Source organism: Petaurus breviceps, unplaced genomic scaffold, assembly GCF_028583685.1.
Source record: "Petaurus breviceps papuanus isolate PSGF00001 unplaced genomic scaffold, PetGlider_PUasm1.0 185, whole genome shotgun sequence".
Lineage (NCBI taxonomy): Eukaryota > Metazoa > Chordata > Mammalia > Diprotodontia > Petauridae > Petaurus > Petaurus breviceps.
In genome coordinates, this window is record NW_027185797.1 from 40,278,467 (window position 1) to 40,296,032 (window position 17,566).

Below are 17,566 nucleotides of genomic sequence, written 5' to 3' on the forward strand. Positions count from 1 at the left end.
CTGAACACCCTGCACAATCAGTGCTGCTCACCAGGTAGCGCTGTGGCCCCTTCCAGGACGCCAGGGTGCCTCCACCTTTGGTCTTAGGCTGGCCTTGCTGTGCTTCCATCCCACATTTTCCTTCCCTAACCCCTCCCTCTTCAGAAAGACCTTATGACATGAGTCATCCTGTGGCCTTTAATCCTCTGGGTTCTGCAGAGCTGAGTCTGCCACTCACCAAGGCTGTCCTGCCTGACCTTCACGTTGCCCTGTCCAGGATGGTACCATGGATGGAATCAGGTGGCTCGGCCTTCCAAATGCTAGGCACGGTGGCTGCAACCTGGTGGCTTCTGCGGGTAGCCTGGTGGTTGGGCCATGCCCTGCTGGTCTACGGGCTGCCCCAGCTTGGCCTGGGCCTTGGGATCTCTCTCAGGAAGCAAGGGGCCTGGGCAGGTGTGTGGGAGAGGAAGGGAGGGAAAGGGCAGGGGCAAGAGCTCTGGTAATAGGGCCAGAAGAGTGTGGACCATGGATGGAGATCTCCAGAACCAGGATTCAAGATTCGGTCAAGCTGCTTTGACCTCTGTGGGACGGGACCCCCAGGGGAAGTGGCTTCCCCTCTGGGGCTTCATGGCCCTTGTTGGTAACATAAGTGTCTGACTAGGTTGCCCCAAGGTCTGTCCCAACCTTGAATTTGATTCCATGATGGGTAACTCCAAGGAGGTCATGTAATCTCTGGACCTCAAGGTGGTTGGGCGTGGAGGGGGGGTGGACTAAATGATTTCCAGGGTCCTTGGAGGGTTTAAAGCTGAGATTCTTTGATCTATGTACTACATATGTAGGCATGACAGCCATGGACACCCCTAGGTCTGCATGACCCTGGTAGTATGTTCCCCTTGTGCTGGCCCTCATTTCCTCATTAAGTCCCACTGTGTAAACAGTTTGAAGTCCTTTCTAGTTCCTGTGCAGTGGACATAGAACTGGGATGGAAGAGAATGAAGAGTAAAGGTTCTCTCCCTGCCCCTCCTTGGGATCTCCCATTCAGTGGGCCCTCCAGAGAGTTCACCCCCAGGGACCCAGAGGTCCCCATTCTCAGCCTTGTCCTCCCACAGTGGTAACTGGGGCCACAAGCGGAATCGGCAGGAGCTATGTTCACCAGGTAAGGGGGAGTCTGGCTCCACTTGAGTCTGTAACGTACCTGGGTATGGGCCCCACCTGTCTGCTCCATTGTATTTCTCATGCATTCTGTGTTTTCTCCCATGCATACTTTCCTCTGTGCAAGTCACTTTCTGGCCACTTTCTAGAGTCTGAGGCCATGTGTTTGCAGGGGCATCCCTGTGTAAATATATACAAATGTAATAATTAACATAACGTGTGTGGGTACATACACACAGATCCATGACAGCTTCTGCTTTCACATAATGCCCTACTGCTTACTAGACCGATAGACAGATATGGACACCCATATTTGTCCTGGGTGTTTCTGCCAATGGGTTCCTAGGAGTTCTCCACATCCCTCTTTGTCCTGATTTGGATGTGTCCTCTTGAGTCTTTTCTAGGTGTGGGATGCTCTGTGTGCCCACACCTTCAATCCCCATTCTTTTGTCTCCATACAGCTGGCCCAAAGAGGCTTCAATGTCGTACTGGTCAGCCGAGATATACATAAATTACGTCAGGAAGCTGAGGACATTGGTGAGGGCTGCACTAGAAAGGAGGGGCATGGGTCAGAAGGGAGTCTGGTTAAGGTTCCACCATGGGATCTGGAACCAAAAGACCCGGGTTCAACACAGCTTTGCCGCCTATGAGCAGTGTGTACCTTGGACTAGTCAGTCCCATATCTTCTCTGGAACTTTCCTCCCTATAAAACAAGGAGTGGCACCAAGCTTCTGTTCTGAATTCTCTGATTTTTTCCACAGCAAGACTCCATGGTAAGGAGACAAGAGTTATCCAGGTAGACTTCACTAGAGGCTTGGAGATCTACGAGGCAATCGAGACAGCCCTGGAGGGCCTGGACATTGGCATTCTAGGTACCCACCCACTCCCTTTTCCCTTCTCAGTCCTGCCCCCAGAATTCCTCTCCATTCTCTTGCTCTGTGCTACTGATCTGTTTTTTTTTTTCAGTCAACAACGTTGGCATGGCTAACTCGGATGTCCCCAGGAAGCTACTGGATGTTGAGAATGCGGGCAAGGTAGAAGAAACCACATCAAACCCCCCCCCTCCCACTCATCCCCTTTCCCATTTCTCTTACTTTTTCCATCTCATCTTCTCCCCTATTCCTGCCCTCTTTATCTGCCCCTTCCCCCATTACCCCATCTTCTCTCTTATCTCACCCCCTTCCCCTCCCCAAAAAGGCCCAAAAGTGCTTTGTAAAAAAACAGCTCAGAAATGTGAGCTCCCCTTGCTTTTGTGGCCATGACTATAATCAATGTTGAGAAAATATTGCCTTAGAAATTCTGATAGATTTGTTCCACTCTACATCTATTTGTTGAACCTCTATTTATTTAAAATGTGGATTGATTTGTTTTAATTGGGCCTCTGGCCAAGCTTGGGGGGAGTGGATTTGAGGGCTGAGATGGCACGGGATGGGAGTGGGGTGGGGAGAGCCTTGAAGGATGAGAAAGAACTTTCTTTCATCAAACTCCAATGCAAGAATTCATGGCTGTTTTGCCATGAGAGACCCTGGGCCCCATGGAAAATAAGAGATGTGTTGTGTCTTCCCAGGAATTCACAGACATGATGAATTGTAACATGCTATCTGTGGTTCAGGTGAGACTGAGGTAGAAAAGAGAGGGGATGGAAGGGTGTGTGTAGGGGGAGGATGCGGGAGGGGTTCAGGGGACACATCTTTTCTGGGGATGGGCCAAGGTTGGGTAACTGGGTGGACTTAGCCTCTGCCTCTTCTTCCACAGATGACCCGGATCATCCTACCACAGATGGTAGCCAGGTAGGGGCCCAGGCCTCCCCTCCTCCCCACCCCTCCACACAGACCTCCTGGCCTGTCCCATATTCCTCTGCCTTTGATCCCCCCTCCTCAGTTCTCTTCAACTCTGCAGGGGCCGTGGAGTGATCATCAACATATCCTCTGAGGCTGGCAAGCAGCCTGACCCATTATTGGCTTTATATGGGGCTACAAAGGTAAATGGGTCCCCCAGTGGAAAGAGCCCAGACCCCCAACACTTTTAAGTTAGCAGGAACAAGAAGGAGGCTCAGACATTGGGACAGAATGAATAGAGCGTCGGGTGTGGGATGGGAGGGGGTAGCAGGAACAAGAAGGAGGCTCAGACATTGGGACAGAATGAATAGAGCGTCGGGTGTGGGATGGGAGGAGTGCCCCCTCTGCCCCTCCTTCCCTCAGAGTCCTCAGACAGTCAGCTCTCTCAGTTGTAGGTCTGCCATATATAAAAGTAGGGACTCCCCCATTCACCACTACCCGTATGGGTTCAGTAATTACATAAAAGGAGATATCATAGAGTAATAAAACCAAGCCAGGCAAAGCCTGAGTGCCCCATTATCAAGTGGGGCCCCAGGAGCCTCCTGGGAGATGTCAGGGGAAGCTGATCTTTACTCTTCCCTATTGGAAACTGCTGATAAAGCTCTCCATGTGAGGGAGGGACAGAAACATTTATTTAAGCAATCATTAACATATTGCTAGGCTCTGTGATGAACACTGAGGTTTGGGTAGAAGCAAAACAAACAGTGCTTGCCCTAGGCTTGGAGGGGAGGTTATTATTTAGAACTCCAGGAAGTCCTGAGTAGGGCCAGGAGGGGAATAAAGGCAAACCAGTGTGGGCATGTCCACAAAGTGAAGGCTTCAGCTAGAAATGGCCAGGGAGAGCCGGGTGACCGCCCTTGCAGAGGCATATCCCGTGGTGAACAGACCAAAAGGTTGGAAGCATGGGAGGAAGGAAATTTCTAGAGCAGATAGCGAGAAAAGACAAGGTTTCGAGGCCCAGAAGGTTTAGAACAGGGCGAGGAAGGGAGTGACATATTATGAAAGTATTAGTTGGAGGAATTGGGAATGTTTGGGTTAGAAGTGTCTTCAAGCACACGAAAGCATGTTGTGTGGAAGAGGCAGTCATTCTGCTGGGACACACAGGGCGCTTTACATTTATTTCATTTAATAGTAATAAGGAGCCGTTAAAAGTTTGCTGAGCACAGGTCTGATGTAGACAGAGCTATACGTTAGGTGATCCCCACTAAACTTTGAAGGAGAGATGGGTAGAAAGAGTGGACCCACGACCACCTGTGAGGAAGCTGTTCTGAAGGACTAAATGACTGGTCATGAGAGCTTGGACCACAGTGATGGCCCTGGAAAGAGAGGAGAGAATGGGTAGGACGGGTACCAGGAATGTGGGCTCCGCAAGGCCTCGTAACTGCCTGGATCCCAGCAGGGGGAGAGGGAAGGAACAAAGCTAACCCTAAGGTTCCCATCAGAGCACAATGGTTGAATAGTGGTACTAAGGGCAGAAAGAAGGGGAGGTTAAAGTGAAAGGGTTGTGTCCTGTCTTGGTTCTGGATGTGCTCCAGGTGGAAGCAACTGGCCTGAAGTCTTGCTCTGGGAGTCGTTGGCATTGAGGTGGCAGTAATGGGAGGGAAGGGAGATGGTCTCTCTTCACTTCTCCCTGTCCGTTCTCTTCTTTAGTGCTGGACATATCATGATCTGTTGAAGGAACTAGGGGTAGGTCTGCCTAGGGAAAGAGATGATTGCAGATGAGGGAGATATGAGAACTATGTCCCAGGTATTTGAAGGGCTGTCATATGGAAAACGGATTCGACTATTTCTGTTTAGGGCAGAACCAAGGACAATGCTGGAAGATGCAGAGGCGAATATAGGCTTGGGACAGTTAGCTGGTACAGTGGATAGCACATCAGGCCTGGAGTCAGGAAGACCTGAGTTCAAATCTGGCCTCAGACGCTGGCTGTGTGATGCAGGGCAAGTCACTTAACCCTGTCTGCCTCAGTTTTCTTATTTGTAAAATGAACTAGAGAAGGAAATGGCAAACCACTCCAGTATCTTTGCCAAGAAAACCCCAAATGGGGTCATGATGAGCCAGAAAGGACTGAGACCACTCAACACCAATAAATGTAGGCCTGGCATCCAGAAAAGCTTCCTAAAAGTCAGAGCTATCAAAAAATAGAATGAACTGCCTCCCAAGATACTAGGTTGCCCCTCATTGAAAGTCTTAAAGCAGGAACTGGATGACCAGTTGCATTATAGAAGGGATTCCTCAGGTATGGGATGGACTAGACAGATACTGAATCAATGCCTTCCAGCTTGAGGATTCTGGGATTCCTTCTGTGCAGGCCCTTTCCACTGTGAGATTCTTTGTTCTGTGTCCTAAAAGCCCTCCTGATCCTGAAATTCTATAATCTAAGGTTCTTTGCAGCTTCCACATTGAATACTCTAAATCTCCTCCTAGCTCTGACATTCTCTGTTCTAAGATGCCACCCCCTCCCTTACCACACAGGCACACAGAACTCTGACATTCCCTATTCTAAGGGCCCTCTCACGCTCTCAACCGATTTTCTCGCTTCTAAGCTCTCTCGATTCTGATGTTTTCTGTTCTAAGGGCGCTGTCAAATCTGATGTTCCCTTCTTTAAGAATCCTCCCAGCTCAGACTTTGGTCTAAGGCCATCCCTGATATTCTCTGTTCTGAGGCTCCTCCCTGCTCAGTTAGTCTCTGTCCTATGGGACTTTCCCAGACCTAACATCACCACATTCTAAGGTCCCTCATAGTTTTTTTCTTTCATCTTGTTAAATTTAATATAAATACATTAAAAATTGTACATAATAGAAATTCACAGTTCAACTATAATCACCATTCCTGTTCTTTGTATATTAAAATTACTGTGTATTTTGATGATTTTTTTCTTTTTAAAAATTTATTATTTATTTACAACATTCTTTTCTTTTTAAGTTTTGAGTTCCAGATTCTATCCCTCCCTCCCATCTTCTCCCCACCCACTGAGAAGGCAAACAATATATCAATTATACTTGTGAAGTCATATGAAATGCATTTTCTTATGAGCCATATTGTCTGGAGGTAGATCGCACTTTTTCATCACGAGTCCTTTGGATTTGTCTTGAGTCAAGTCTTTCACAGCTGATCATCATTACAACATTGTTGTTACTGTGTAGGATGATCTGCTGGTTCTTCTCACTACACTTTGCATCAGTTCATATGGGTCTTGCCATGTTTTTTCTGGAACCATCCCCTTCATTATTTCTTACAACACAATAGTATTCCATTACAATCATATACCACAGCTTGTTCAGCCACTCTCCAGCTGTTGGACATCCCTTCAATTCCCAGGTTTTTTTGCCACCACTAAAGAAATATTTGTGTATATACAAGTCCTTTTTTCTCTTTGATGTCTTTGACCCAGCAGTGGTATTGCTGAGTCCAAAGGTATGCAGAATTTTATAACCCTTTGGGCATAGATCCAAATTGTTCTTCAGCATGGTTGGATAAGTTCACTACTCCACCAATAATGTGTTAACACCTATTTTCCCTCATTCCTTCCCGCATTTATCATTTCTACAAGGTATAAGGTGGTACATGAGAGTAGTTTAGATTTGCATTTCTCTAATCAATAGCATTTTTTCTTATGACTAATGACAGTTCTGATTCTTCTGAAAACTGCCTGTTCATATCCTTTGACTATCAATTTGGGAATGGCTCTTACTTTTTATAAATTTGACTCAGTTCCATACTCAGTATATATTTGCGAAATGAGGACTTTATTAGAGAAACTTGCTGTAAACTTTTTGATATTATTTCATTGTTTATGGTGCCTTTTAGCAAAATGTAATTTCCCTGATTGGACTATTAGGTGGTGCAGTGCATAGAGTGCCATGCCAGGAGTCAGGAATCCTCCTCTTCATGAGTTCATATCTGACCTCAGACATTCAGACAGTTGTTTGACCCTGGGCAAGTCACTTAACCCTGTTTGCCTCAGTTCTTCATATGTAAAATGAGCTGGAGAAGGAAATGGCAAACCACTCCAGTGTCTCTGCCAAGAAAATCCCAAGTGGGGTCACCAAGAGTTGGACATGACTCTTAACTTGGATATAACTCTGAAAACAAGAGTGACATGTCCAGGGTCACAGAGCTAGTACATGTCTGAGGCTGCATTTAAACTCAGGAAGATGAGTGTTCCTAAATCCAGGCCCACCACTCTTTCTACAGTATCACCTAGCTGCCCACTTGTTGGGCTTGGGTCCAATGAGCATTTTTCTTTCAGCCTTTTTTAATAGCTGTTTTCACATGATTGTCTTCTAAGTTTATGTCTTGGTCTTTCCTGCCACCATTGTATCTTTATATGGTCAGGGTCTTTCGTTTTTTTGTTGTGTGTTCATTTTTCCAGCCTGCTTCTTGACTTTGAACTTCACATTAAAGTTGCACTCTGCTCTCCTGGGGCTGGGAAGGTCCCAAGCTTTAGGCCCTTTAATGTTCTATTTTCAGAGCTAGTTCTGGGAGTCCATAAATTTTTGGTGCTTCTTAGGTGGTATGATCTGGGAAGAGGTGTGGTCATTGCTGTCCTGATCTGTTCTCTAATCTTGGCCGAGAAAGGGCTCCTTCTGCCCTGCAGCCACCAACGCTAGCTCTCCTCTTGACCCTTGGAATATGACAAGTTTCTTGCTGTCCTGCAGCCACAATGTCTTTGCCTTGGAACTGTGACCAAGTCCCTGCTCCCTTGTGACTGACTACCAGCGCTCTGATCTGCTCTATAACTGCTGCCCAGAACTGTGAATGGGTCGTAGAGTTGCTTATACCCCAGTGCCAGCAAAATGTAATTTGTTTCTGACTACTTGTGTGACCCCTTTACCATCTGTGTGCTGAGAGCTCTCAAAGCTGCTGTTGCTACTACTTTTATCAGTTGCCTCCAAGGCTCAGCATTGGTGACCCCATCACGCCCTGGGCCTTTGTCCACCCCGAGGTTACAGACCTTTCCTGTTGACCTCCTAAGTTATCTTAGGCTGGAAAAATGTCTCCCCGTGGCCTTTTTTTGACTCTGCTGCTCCAAAAGTCCCTCCAGTCTCTGTATTTCTTGTCCTCGATCCCTCCCAGCTCTAACATTCTCTGTTCTGAGCCCAAACCAGACCCCCAGAGACCTCCCACCCTAGCACATCCTTAGGCCTGAGAATCCAGAAATGCTTTGCCTAGAAACTTTGCTTGTCGCCCCAGGAAAGGGGAGTGTTTCCAGGGTGGGGGGGCAAGAAAGCTGGAGTACACTGTTAGGCTTGTCCTGGGGCTCCAAGCTTTAGGAGATTCAGAGGAGGATTCCTGGAAAGCAGTGGTCACAGAGCACCAGCAGGGCTGCAGCAAGGACAGGTCTTGCCAAAATAACCTTATTTCCTGTTAGAACAGGTGCGCAAAACTAGCACTGATCAAGGATATTCAATGGATAGCATTTACCTGGGCCTCACCAAGGCATTGCCTAGTATCTCATGATGGTGTAGAAAACAGAGCTATGTGGGCTAGATGGCAGCTTGATTGGGGCCGCCACAGTGCATAGTGTGCTGCACCTGGAGCTGAGCCTTAGCAGCTATTTGACCCTGGGCAAGTCACTTAATCTCTGTTTGCCTTAGTGTCCTCATTTGTAAAATGGGGATAATAACAGTACCTACCTCCAAGAGTTGTTTTGAGGATCAAATGAGACGATAATTTTTTTTTTTTTTTGCTTTTTGGAGTGGGGAAGGCAGGGCAATTGGGGTTAAGTGACTCGCCCAAGGTCACACAGTTAGTAAGTGTTGAGTGTCTGAGGTCAGATTTGAACTCAGGTCCTCCTGACTCCAAGGCCGGTACTCTATTCACTGTGCCACCTAGGCGCCCCAAAGGGAAGCACTCACTTTTTTTTTTTTTTTGCTTTTTGGAGGGCAGTTGGGGTTAAGTGACTTGCCCAAGTTCACAGGGCTAGTTTTTGTGTTAAGTGTCTGAGGCCGGATTTGAACTCAAGTCCTCCTGACTCCAGGGCTGGTGCTCTATTCACTGCGCCACCTAGCTGCCCCTACTCACTTTTTTTTTTTAATGATATGATAATTGTAAGGTACTTAGTGAAATGCCTGGAATATAGTAAACATAACAAAAATGGTATTATTAGCTATTATTAAATGCATGAATCTCAAACCACTTGAATGACCAGACTCAAAGAATTAGTTATTTATGATTTGATGTTGACTTGAAAGAGGTCTCTGGTGGAGTACCACAGGGATCTTTGTTTGGGCCTATCCGGTTGTGTGTTTTTTTTTTTTTTATCATTTTAATCACTGACTTGGATGAAGGCACAGGTGAAATGTACATTCAAATATGTAGGTCATCCAAAACTGAGAAGGGAACGTGGAAGGACCTGCCCAGGGTCTCCCAGCTAGGAAGTATGTGAGGCTGGATTTGAATTCAGGTCCTTCTGCCTCCAGGTCCATTGCCCCTTCCTCCCCCCAATGACATCGAGCACCCTGAAGGATTACGGCAGGCTAGAGCACTGCGTGGAGTCTAACAAGATGAAACTTTAGAGGGATGAATGGAGCCTTGCATTAGGTGCACAAATCCAGTGGTTGGTTGGACAATAGTTTATCTGAAAAAGATCTGGAGGTTTCAGTGGATTGCAAGCTCAGTGTCTAGTATGACTGTGACCCAGCAGCCAAAAAGCTAGTTAGATTTTGGGCTCTAGGAGGAAGGACATGCGGAATTCCAGGAACAAGCTGCTGATGGGTAGTGTCTCTCTGTGCTCAGGCAGGGCCACATCAAGACTCTTGTGGTCAATTCTGAGCGCTGCCCTTTAGAAGAAAACTGACAGTGGGGAAAACACCCAGAGAAATATCATCAGGATGGTGAGGGGCTTCGAGGCCTGTTCACAAACCTGGGAAAGCTTCTTCTGAGCCTAGCAGATGCTAAGGCTCCCCCTACACTCTCTCCACCAAAAACAAACCCAATCTTGCCTTGGGTTTATTTCCATGAGGCTTATTTAGGAATATGGGCACTAGGGGGGCGCCATAGTGCATAAATTGTCAGGTCTGGAGTCAGGAAGACTCTTCCTGAGTTCAAGTCTCAGACACATGCTGCTAGCTGGGCAAGTCACTTCACCCTGTTTACCTCAGTTTCCTCATCTGTAAAATTAGCTGGAGAAGGAAGTGGCAAACCAGTCCAGTATCTCTGCCAAGAAAACCCTAAAATGGGGTCACAGAGACTCAGGACTAAAAAAATAACTCAATGAACATTTAGGGATATATTTTCTCTCCAGATAGAATATGAGCTCTTTGAGCCTATGTAAGCAGTAGCAAGAAGGCCAGTTCCGCTGGTTCCTAGCATGCAGGGCCTGGATAGAAGACTGCATAGTACAGTGGGTAAAAGTGTTTGATCCAGAGTCAGAGGGGCTGGGTTCAAATCCTGCCTCTGACACCCATGTCAACGTGGGCAAGAAATAGGTTGTGGAGTTGTTTCAGTCATGCCCAACTCTCCATGACCCCATTTGGGGTTTTCTTGGCAGAGATACAGGAGTGGTTTGCCATTTCCTCGTCCAGCTAATTTTGCAGATGAGGAAACTGAGGAAGACATGGTTAAGTGACTTGCCCAGGGTCACACAGCTAGGAAGTGTCTGGGGCTGGATGTGAACTCAAAACTCAATCAGTCTTGACTCCAGGCCAAGTGCTCTGGGCACTCTGGCGCCACCTAGCACCCACAGGTACTAGGTCATTTGGCTCTCATCCTTAGTATGCCTTCCCCAGGGACAGAGAATCCGAGATCCACAGCAGGAAAGTGTCTCCAAAGTCCTTCTTGTCCAGACTCCTCATTTAGCAGCTGAAGAAGCTAAGAGCCAGAGAAATGATTTGCCCAGAGTCAGACAGCTATTAAATATGGTTGCCTTGGGATATGAACTCAATTCCTCTGTCTCTAAACCCAGCAGACTTTCCATGCTGCTTCTGGAAATCTCACGTTCTACATGGGGAACAGAGTCAGTGTAACTTAATAAATGTGTGAAACATAGTACATAGGTGCTTGATAAATGCTTGTGGATTGGCTGATTTCCCTCTACCCAAGGAAGAGTTGCTCACCCTCTGAGACTCTTAATGTTCAACAATCTCAAAAGGAGAGTCAGAGAGTCTGGACTGAGGGGAAACCCTGGGCAGGGAAGGCTTCCTAAGAAGAGTCAGGGTGGGAGGGGGTTAGCCAGTCTGGGTCCAGAAGGGCTCAGAGAGGTTGAAGAGCCCTGGGAGCCAGGGTGGTCAGGAAAGGCTTCCTGGAAGGGAGAAATCTGACACAGACTTTGAATGACTCAGGAAATTGTCAGGGTCAGAGGAAAGATTTCTCTGTTGTTTGGGGAACCGTAAGGCAGCTAGGTGGTGCCCTAGTGCCTGGAGTCAGGAAGACTCCTCTTCAGAAGTTCCAGTCTGGCCTCAGACACTTACTAGCGGTATGACCCTGGGCAAATCACTTAACCCAATTTGCCTCAGTTTCCACATCTGTAAAATGAGTTGGAGAAGGAAAATAGCAAATCACTCCAGTATTTTTGCCACTTTGTGGTCAAGTTTTGTTATTCAGTCATTTCAGTCCTGTCTGACTCTTCCTGACCAAGGGGGTCTGACATGACTGGACAACAAAACTTGGGAACTGTCCCCAGAGGAGAGGCCAATCTTAGGCTGTGCCACAGTTCAGGCAGAACATCGATGAGCTGGAGAAGGTGCTGATGGGAACCAGAAGGACCTTGAGTCTGGTCCAATACAAACTCCCCTCTTTGGTGTTTCAAACCTTCATAGCCAGGCTTGCACCTACCTTTCCAGCACTTATTACCCAAGAGCACAGTAGGATCACAAATGGAGAGCTAGAAGGGCCCTGAGAGGCCATTCCCTCATTTTACATGTGAGGAAACTGAGACCCAGAGAAAAGAAGTAATTTACCCACTATCAGGTGGTAGAGGTGGGATTCAATCCTTGCTCTAAAGTTGGGAGGGGCCTCAGAGATCATCTAGTTCATCTGAGGCCTGGGCAGCTTAAGTGACTTGCCCAGGGCCACACAAGTGGTAAGTCTCACAAATAGGATCTGAGGCCAGCCTATGTAGTCTCCTATCTGTACTATGCATGCTAAGCATAGTGGAATTGGCTTTCTGCTGCTGCCCATATAGGACATTGTAACCCCCCACCCCAACCTGCCTCTATTTCTGGACTGCTCTCCCTACTCCCCTCTGTTTCTTTGAATCTCCAGCTTCCTCCAAAGCTCAGCTCAAATGCCCCCCTCCCTTGTCTAAGTGAGGCCCTTCCTGATCTTTCAGGTATTTCCCTATCAATTACCTGGTATTTAATAAATGATGGTCATTAGTTTGCAATGTGCATCTGATCCCCACAACAGCCTTGAGAGGTAGGTGCTATTATTATGCCCATTTCACGGATGTGGAATTTGAGACCAACAGAGACAGAGCTTAAGCGACTTGCCTAGAGTCACACAGCCAGGACGTGTCTAAGGCAGGATTCGCACTCAGATTTTCTTCAAGCCAAATCTAGCACTGTGTCATCGTGCCCCATATGTTTGCTGTGGATGCATACGGACATGTGTTTCTTAGGATACAGTGGAAGCCCCTTGAGGGCAGGGATTGCTTTGGTTGTTTGTTTTTTAATCTAGCACCTGGAACAGCCCCTGCATAGAACAGACAAATACTTCCCAGTTGTTCAATTGGCTGATAGAGCCAGGCATATTCAGCCCAGAGAAGAAAAGGCTTTGTGAGGGACTTGGGAACTCTTGTCCAGGATTCAGAAGGATGTCAGGTACACAATAACCAGTCTTGTTCTCCTTGAACCAGAGGGCGGAACCAGGAGCAGTGAAGCATCCAGGGCAGACCAAAAGTCCTATCACTGAGAGAGCTGCCCAAAGGGGAGTGCACTGCCTGTCCTTGGGGATCCTTGAGCAGATGCTGGAGGATAGGGTTGTGAAGATTCCTCTTCAGGGGTGTATTGGACTAGCTGTCCTCTGTCTGGGTCTTTCCTGATGCTAACAGTCTCTGATTCACCCTCTCTTCCTGCAGGCCTTTGTAAATAGCTTCTCTCAGGCTGTGGCCTTGGAATACCAATCCTCGGGAGTCATTATACAGGTATGGGTGGGGTCATGAGTGTGCGTGTGATTGACATGAAGGGATGGATGGGAAGGTCTGTGAGGAGCTCAGAGATGAGGAGGAGCTTGGGAAGTGGGATCGGATCGGTGAGTGGCATGCAGGTCTGGTGGGGGCCAAGCCGGGTGACCAGTTAGGGGGCGGTGGGGAGGGTGAGAGCTGTAACCCTTCCATCCAGTCATCAGTCTCTTCTTCCAGACTCTCACCCCCTTGGTGGTCTCCAGCAACATGAGTAAATTACCACCCATAACATTCTTGGTGAAGTCTGCAGATGGCTTTGTCAGGGAGGCCTTGGATACTGTGGGTGTCTCGAGCTTCACCTCCGGCTGCTTCCTACACTCTGTCCACGTGAGTGACTAGGGTACCCATTGGGCTGAATGGACTCCTGGCAGGAGGGGTTGGTTAAGGAAGGAAGGAAGGAAACAAACATCCATTAAACACCTCTTACGTACCAAGCACTCTGCTAAACCCTTTACAAAGACCTCATCTGACCCTCACAAAAACCGTGGGAAGGTAGGTGCCTGTTATTATGCCCATTTTCCAGTTGAGGAGACTGAGGCAGGCATTCAGGGTCTTGTCGACCCTTGTTCAGGGTCACACAGTGGTAAATTTCTTAGGCTGGATTTGAACTCAGGTATTCTAAACTCCAGCCATTATCACCTATACGCACACACCTAGCTAGAAGTTGAGTCTTAGGTGTGTGTTTGTGTTGGGGGTGAAGGTGGGGGTGAATAATGGTTTTTTGAGAAAAAGCAATAGACTTCAGGAAAGAATGGGAGGCATGAATGAAGTCAGGTGTCTGCCCCAAGTGTAGTGTCATGGAAAGAACATTGGATTTGCATTCAAATCCCAGCAATGCCATTCATTTATTGGACCTCTCATCACTCACCTTGCCCAAGATATGTCTGGCACATGGCACAAAATAGTGGATTAGGAAATTCCAGTCTTGGATGTGAGGTCTTGGATATTCAATGAAGTCATTGAATATCTCTGAGACTCAGTTTCCTCATCCGTAAAATGAGGGGGATGGCTCAGGGGCCTCCCTTCTAGTTTTAAATCTCAAACTTAAATCTCCTTAAATTTCACTCTGTGAAATCAGAGTGGCTTTGATAAGGGGATCTCTGTGGTCCCTCACAGCTCTGAGTCCTCCTTTTGCAGAGGATGGGCTCCTGACCCTGTGATTTCATAGGAGATAGTGAGTGAGAATCCTCCCTCGCCCAATACAGCTTCTCTGCAGTCTAGAGCTGTGGAGTTGCCTGGGGCACCAGGAGGGTGTCACAGCCTGTCAGTATTAATGGGGGCCCCTTGTAAGAGACCTTACATTGTAAGGGTTACACTGTAGGCGACCCTTAGCCTCTCAACTGCATTGCTTCTGGAGTGCTCAGATGTTCTGAGAAAGTCATCAGAGCAAGGACCCCCCTGGGTCTAACACTGAGTCTTGAGGTCTTGAAGGAAATGCCTTCCACCAGACTTACAGTGGCATATGGGAACCCATTTCCAGGTGCCATTTGCAATGGGAACTCGCTTATCCAGAACCCATCTGTCCAATGATCTAATCTGCAAGACCTCACCTTTTTTTGTGGGGGGGACTTAGTTATAGGGTGCATGGCTCTATTTCATAGAGCTGGCTGGGTTCCTGACAACCAACTTCTAGAGAGTCACTTAATCCCAATTGCCCTGCCTTCCCCCCAAAAAAAAGCAAAAAAAAAAAAATTGGACAAAAAGATTAGAGAGGTGCATGTGGTTAACTAGAGAAGGGCAAGGTGGTTGATGGAAGTTAAGTGATGGGAGCAAAAATGGAAATACAAAAGACAACACAAAAAGTTGGACCCCAGAAAGCTGAGTTCTTAGAGATTAGGACATTGGACAAATGGGCTCTGGATGTGAGTTCCCACTGTCCCATCTAATATTAGGGTGATGATCTAACCACCAAGGAGTTAATTAGTTGATCTAGGTTTTGCCCAAGGAGGCAGAGACACAGATGAGTATTTTTTGAAAGGAAATTGGGGTTAAGTGACTTGCCCAGGGTCACACAGTGTCTGAGACCAGATTTGAACTCAGGTTCTCCCGACTCCAGGGTCGGTGCTCTATCCACTGAACCACCCAGCTGCCCCAGTGAGCCATTTTAGAAAGCTTACCAAATGATTTTTTTAAAGGAAAGAGAATTTTGAATTATATGCTCATAAACCATAGTGCTGGCAAGGATTTGCATGACCATTTTGAGTCCTATTGCCTTATTTTACAGAATAGGAAGCTGAAGCCCAGAAAGGGTAAGATATGGTGAGGCAGGAGTGTGTCTGAAAAAGAGCTGGGGATATTAGTGGACCACAAGCTCAATGTTGTAAGGACATTAATGCACTGGAAAATGTCCAGTGGTGAGCAGCCAGGATGGTGAAGGGCTTGAAATCCAGGTTATAAGATCAGTTGAGGGCATTGGTGGTATTTAATCTGAAGAATACACAAGGGGGTCATGATGACTCTTTTCCAGTACTTGCAGGTGGGAAAGGAATTAGCTATGTTCTTTGACCTCAGAGGGCAGAACTGGGAGCTCAGGGTTGGGGTGGGGAAAGGGGAAGGGGACTAAAAAGTGACCAATTTTGACTTGAGATTAAGACAAACTTCCTGACAATAAAAGCCATCCCAAAGGTCAATGGGTTGCCTTGAGAGGAGAGTTCCCCTTCCTTGGAGGTCTTTAAGCAGAGACTGGAGGACCATTTACTGCGTAGGTTCTAGTGAAGATTCTGTTCCTATAGAGGGTGGATTAAATGATCTCAAAGATAATTTCCCTTGTGACTGAGGGGAAGGAGGCATGGGTACCATCTGACTCTTTTCCCTTCACCAGACTGTCCATCCCAGTCCCAGGGTTCTTGAGCACAGAGGCTGAATTCTATCCAGTGCGGGCTATGTGCAAAGCTTTGAAGTGTATAGACTGCACTCGACAGCGTGTCAGATAATGCCAAACTGTTACAAACAACAGGGACATAGGTTATACTATGCTAAATGGTGAGGTTGATACTGTATATGCCAGAAGTTGCCTCCCGCACAGTTATATTGTTAGCAACATGAAGATTAGAACACAAGGTAACCTTTCTTAATTCATGCAGCATTAATACACAGGACAGCTAGGTGGAGCTGCATTGGATAGAGCTTTGGGAATGGAGTCAGAAAGCCTCATCGTCCTGAGTTCAAATGTTATCTCAGACTTTTACAAGGTGTGTGACTCTAAGCAAGTCACTTAGCCCTGTTTGCCTCAGTTTCTCATCTGTAAAATGAGCTGGAGAAGGAAATGGCAAATGGGGTTACAAAGAGTTGGACAACAAAAAGAACTGAAGAATAACAAATAAATACATGAGTACTTTCCCTACTGCTTTCCACATCAGATGGGAGAGGAAGGGGAGGAAGCATTTCTACACCATCTACTATGTGCTAGGCATTTAATTCTCATGGCAACCCTGGGTGCTATTATTATCCCCATTTTACAGTGAGGAAAACTCAGGTTGAGGTTAAGTGGCTTGCCTAGGGTTACATAGTTAGTAAGTGTCAGAGACCAGATTTGAATTCAGGTCTTCCGGATTCTAGGTCTAGTACTCTATTCACTGCATTACCTGTTGCCTCATCCTCTGCATTCTCCTCCCCCTAAGGCCCACATTCCCATTGATTGGTTCCTTTCAGAACTTCCAATTTAAAGTGAAGGTTACAGCAACTATTGTCATTAACCTTCTCCAGGGTGCATTGCAGGTTCACCTGCATAGAATTTTCCCTACCTTTTCCCTTCCCTCTTTTCAAGTTCCTTTTTAGCATTCTATTAGATGGGAAACTCCTTGAGAGCAGGGACTGTCTTTGTTTCTGCTTGTGTTTGTATTTCCAGCACTCAGCACAATACCTAGCACATAGTAAGGTCTTAATAAATGCTTAGTGACTGACTGCCAGGGTAATATGCAGCACTCATGTGGAAGAATCTTAGAGTGACAAAGCTGAGAGGAACACGTGAGAATAGAGAATATCAGAACTAGAAGGGACCTTAGAGAAGATAAGAGCAGGGAGGGACTTTGAATATGGAAAGTCAGAATCCTTAGAACAAAGGATGCTGGTCAGACCTGGGAGGCCCTTAGAACAGGGAATGTTAGGTCTGGAAAGGCCTTTAGAACAGGGAAAGTCAGAGCTGGGAAGGACATTAGAGCAGGGAATATCAGAACTAGGAAGGGCCTTAGAACAGGGATGTCAGAGCTGAGAGGGACCTTAGAACAGGCAATGTTAGATCTGGAAAGGGCTTTAGAACAGGAAAAGTCAGAGCTGGGAAAGACATTAGGGCAGGGAATGTCAGAGCTGGGAGGAGCCTTAGAATAGGCAATGTCAGAGCTGGAAGGGCCCTCAGAACAGGGAATGTCAGGGCTGGGAGGGGCCTTAGAACAGGGGATGTCAGGACTGGGAGGGGCCTCAGAACAGGGGATGTCAGGGCTGGGAGGGGCCTTAGAACAGGGGATGTCAGG

At 47.1% G+C, this 17,566-nt stretch overlaps 1 protein-coding gene across 1 annotated transcript in view; it reads left to right on the forward strand.

The window, feature by feature from the left end:
- Nucleotides 1-4: 4 nt before the first annotated feature.
- LOC138161926 (very-long-chain 3-oxoacyl-CoA reductase-like) overlaps nt 5-17,566 on the forward strand; it is an 18,202-nt gene continuing 640 nt past the window's right edge. The window contains exons 1-10 of the mRNA XM_069089007.1: nt 5-432; nt 1,089-1,135; nt 1,593-1,668; nt 1,893-2,003; nt 2,098-2,165; nt 2,699-2,743; nt 2,887-2,921; nt 3,031-3,112; nt 12,993-13,058; nt 13,275-13,424. Coding sequence (XP_068945108.1) covers nt 159-432; nt 1,089-1,135; nt 1,593-1,668; nt 1,893-2,003; nt 2,098-2,165; nt 2,699-2,743; nt 2,887-2,921; nt 3,031-3,112; nt 12,993-13,058; nt 13,275-13,424 — 954 coding nt within the window. The 5' untranslated portion in view covers nt 5-158. The remainder of the gene's footprint in view (nt 433-1,088; nt 1,136-1,592; nt 1,669-1,892; nt 2,004-2,097; nt 2,166-2,698; nt 2,744-2,886; nt 2,922-3,030; nt 3,113-12,992; nt 13,059-13,274; nt 13,425-17,566) is intronic.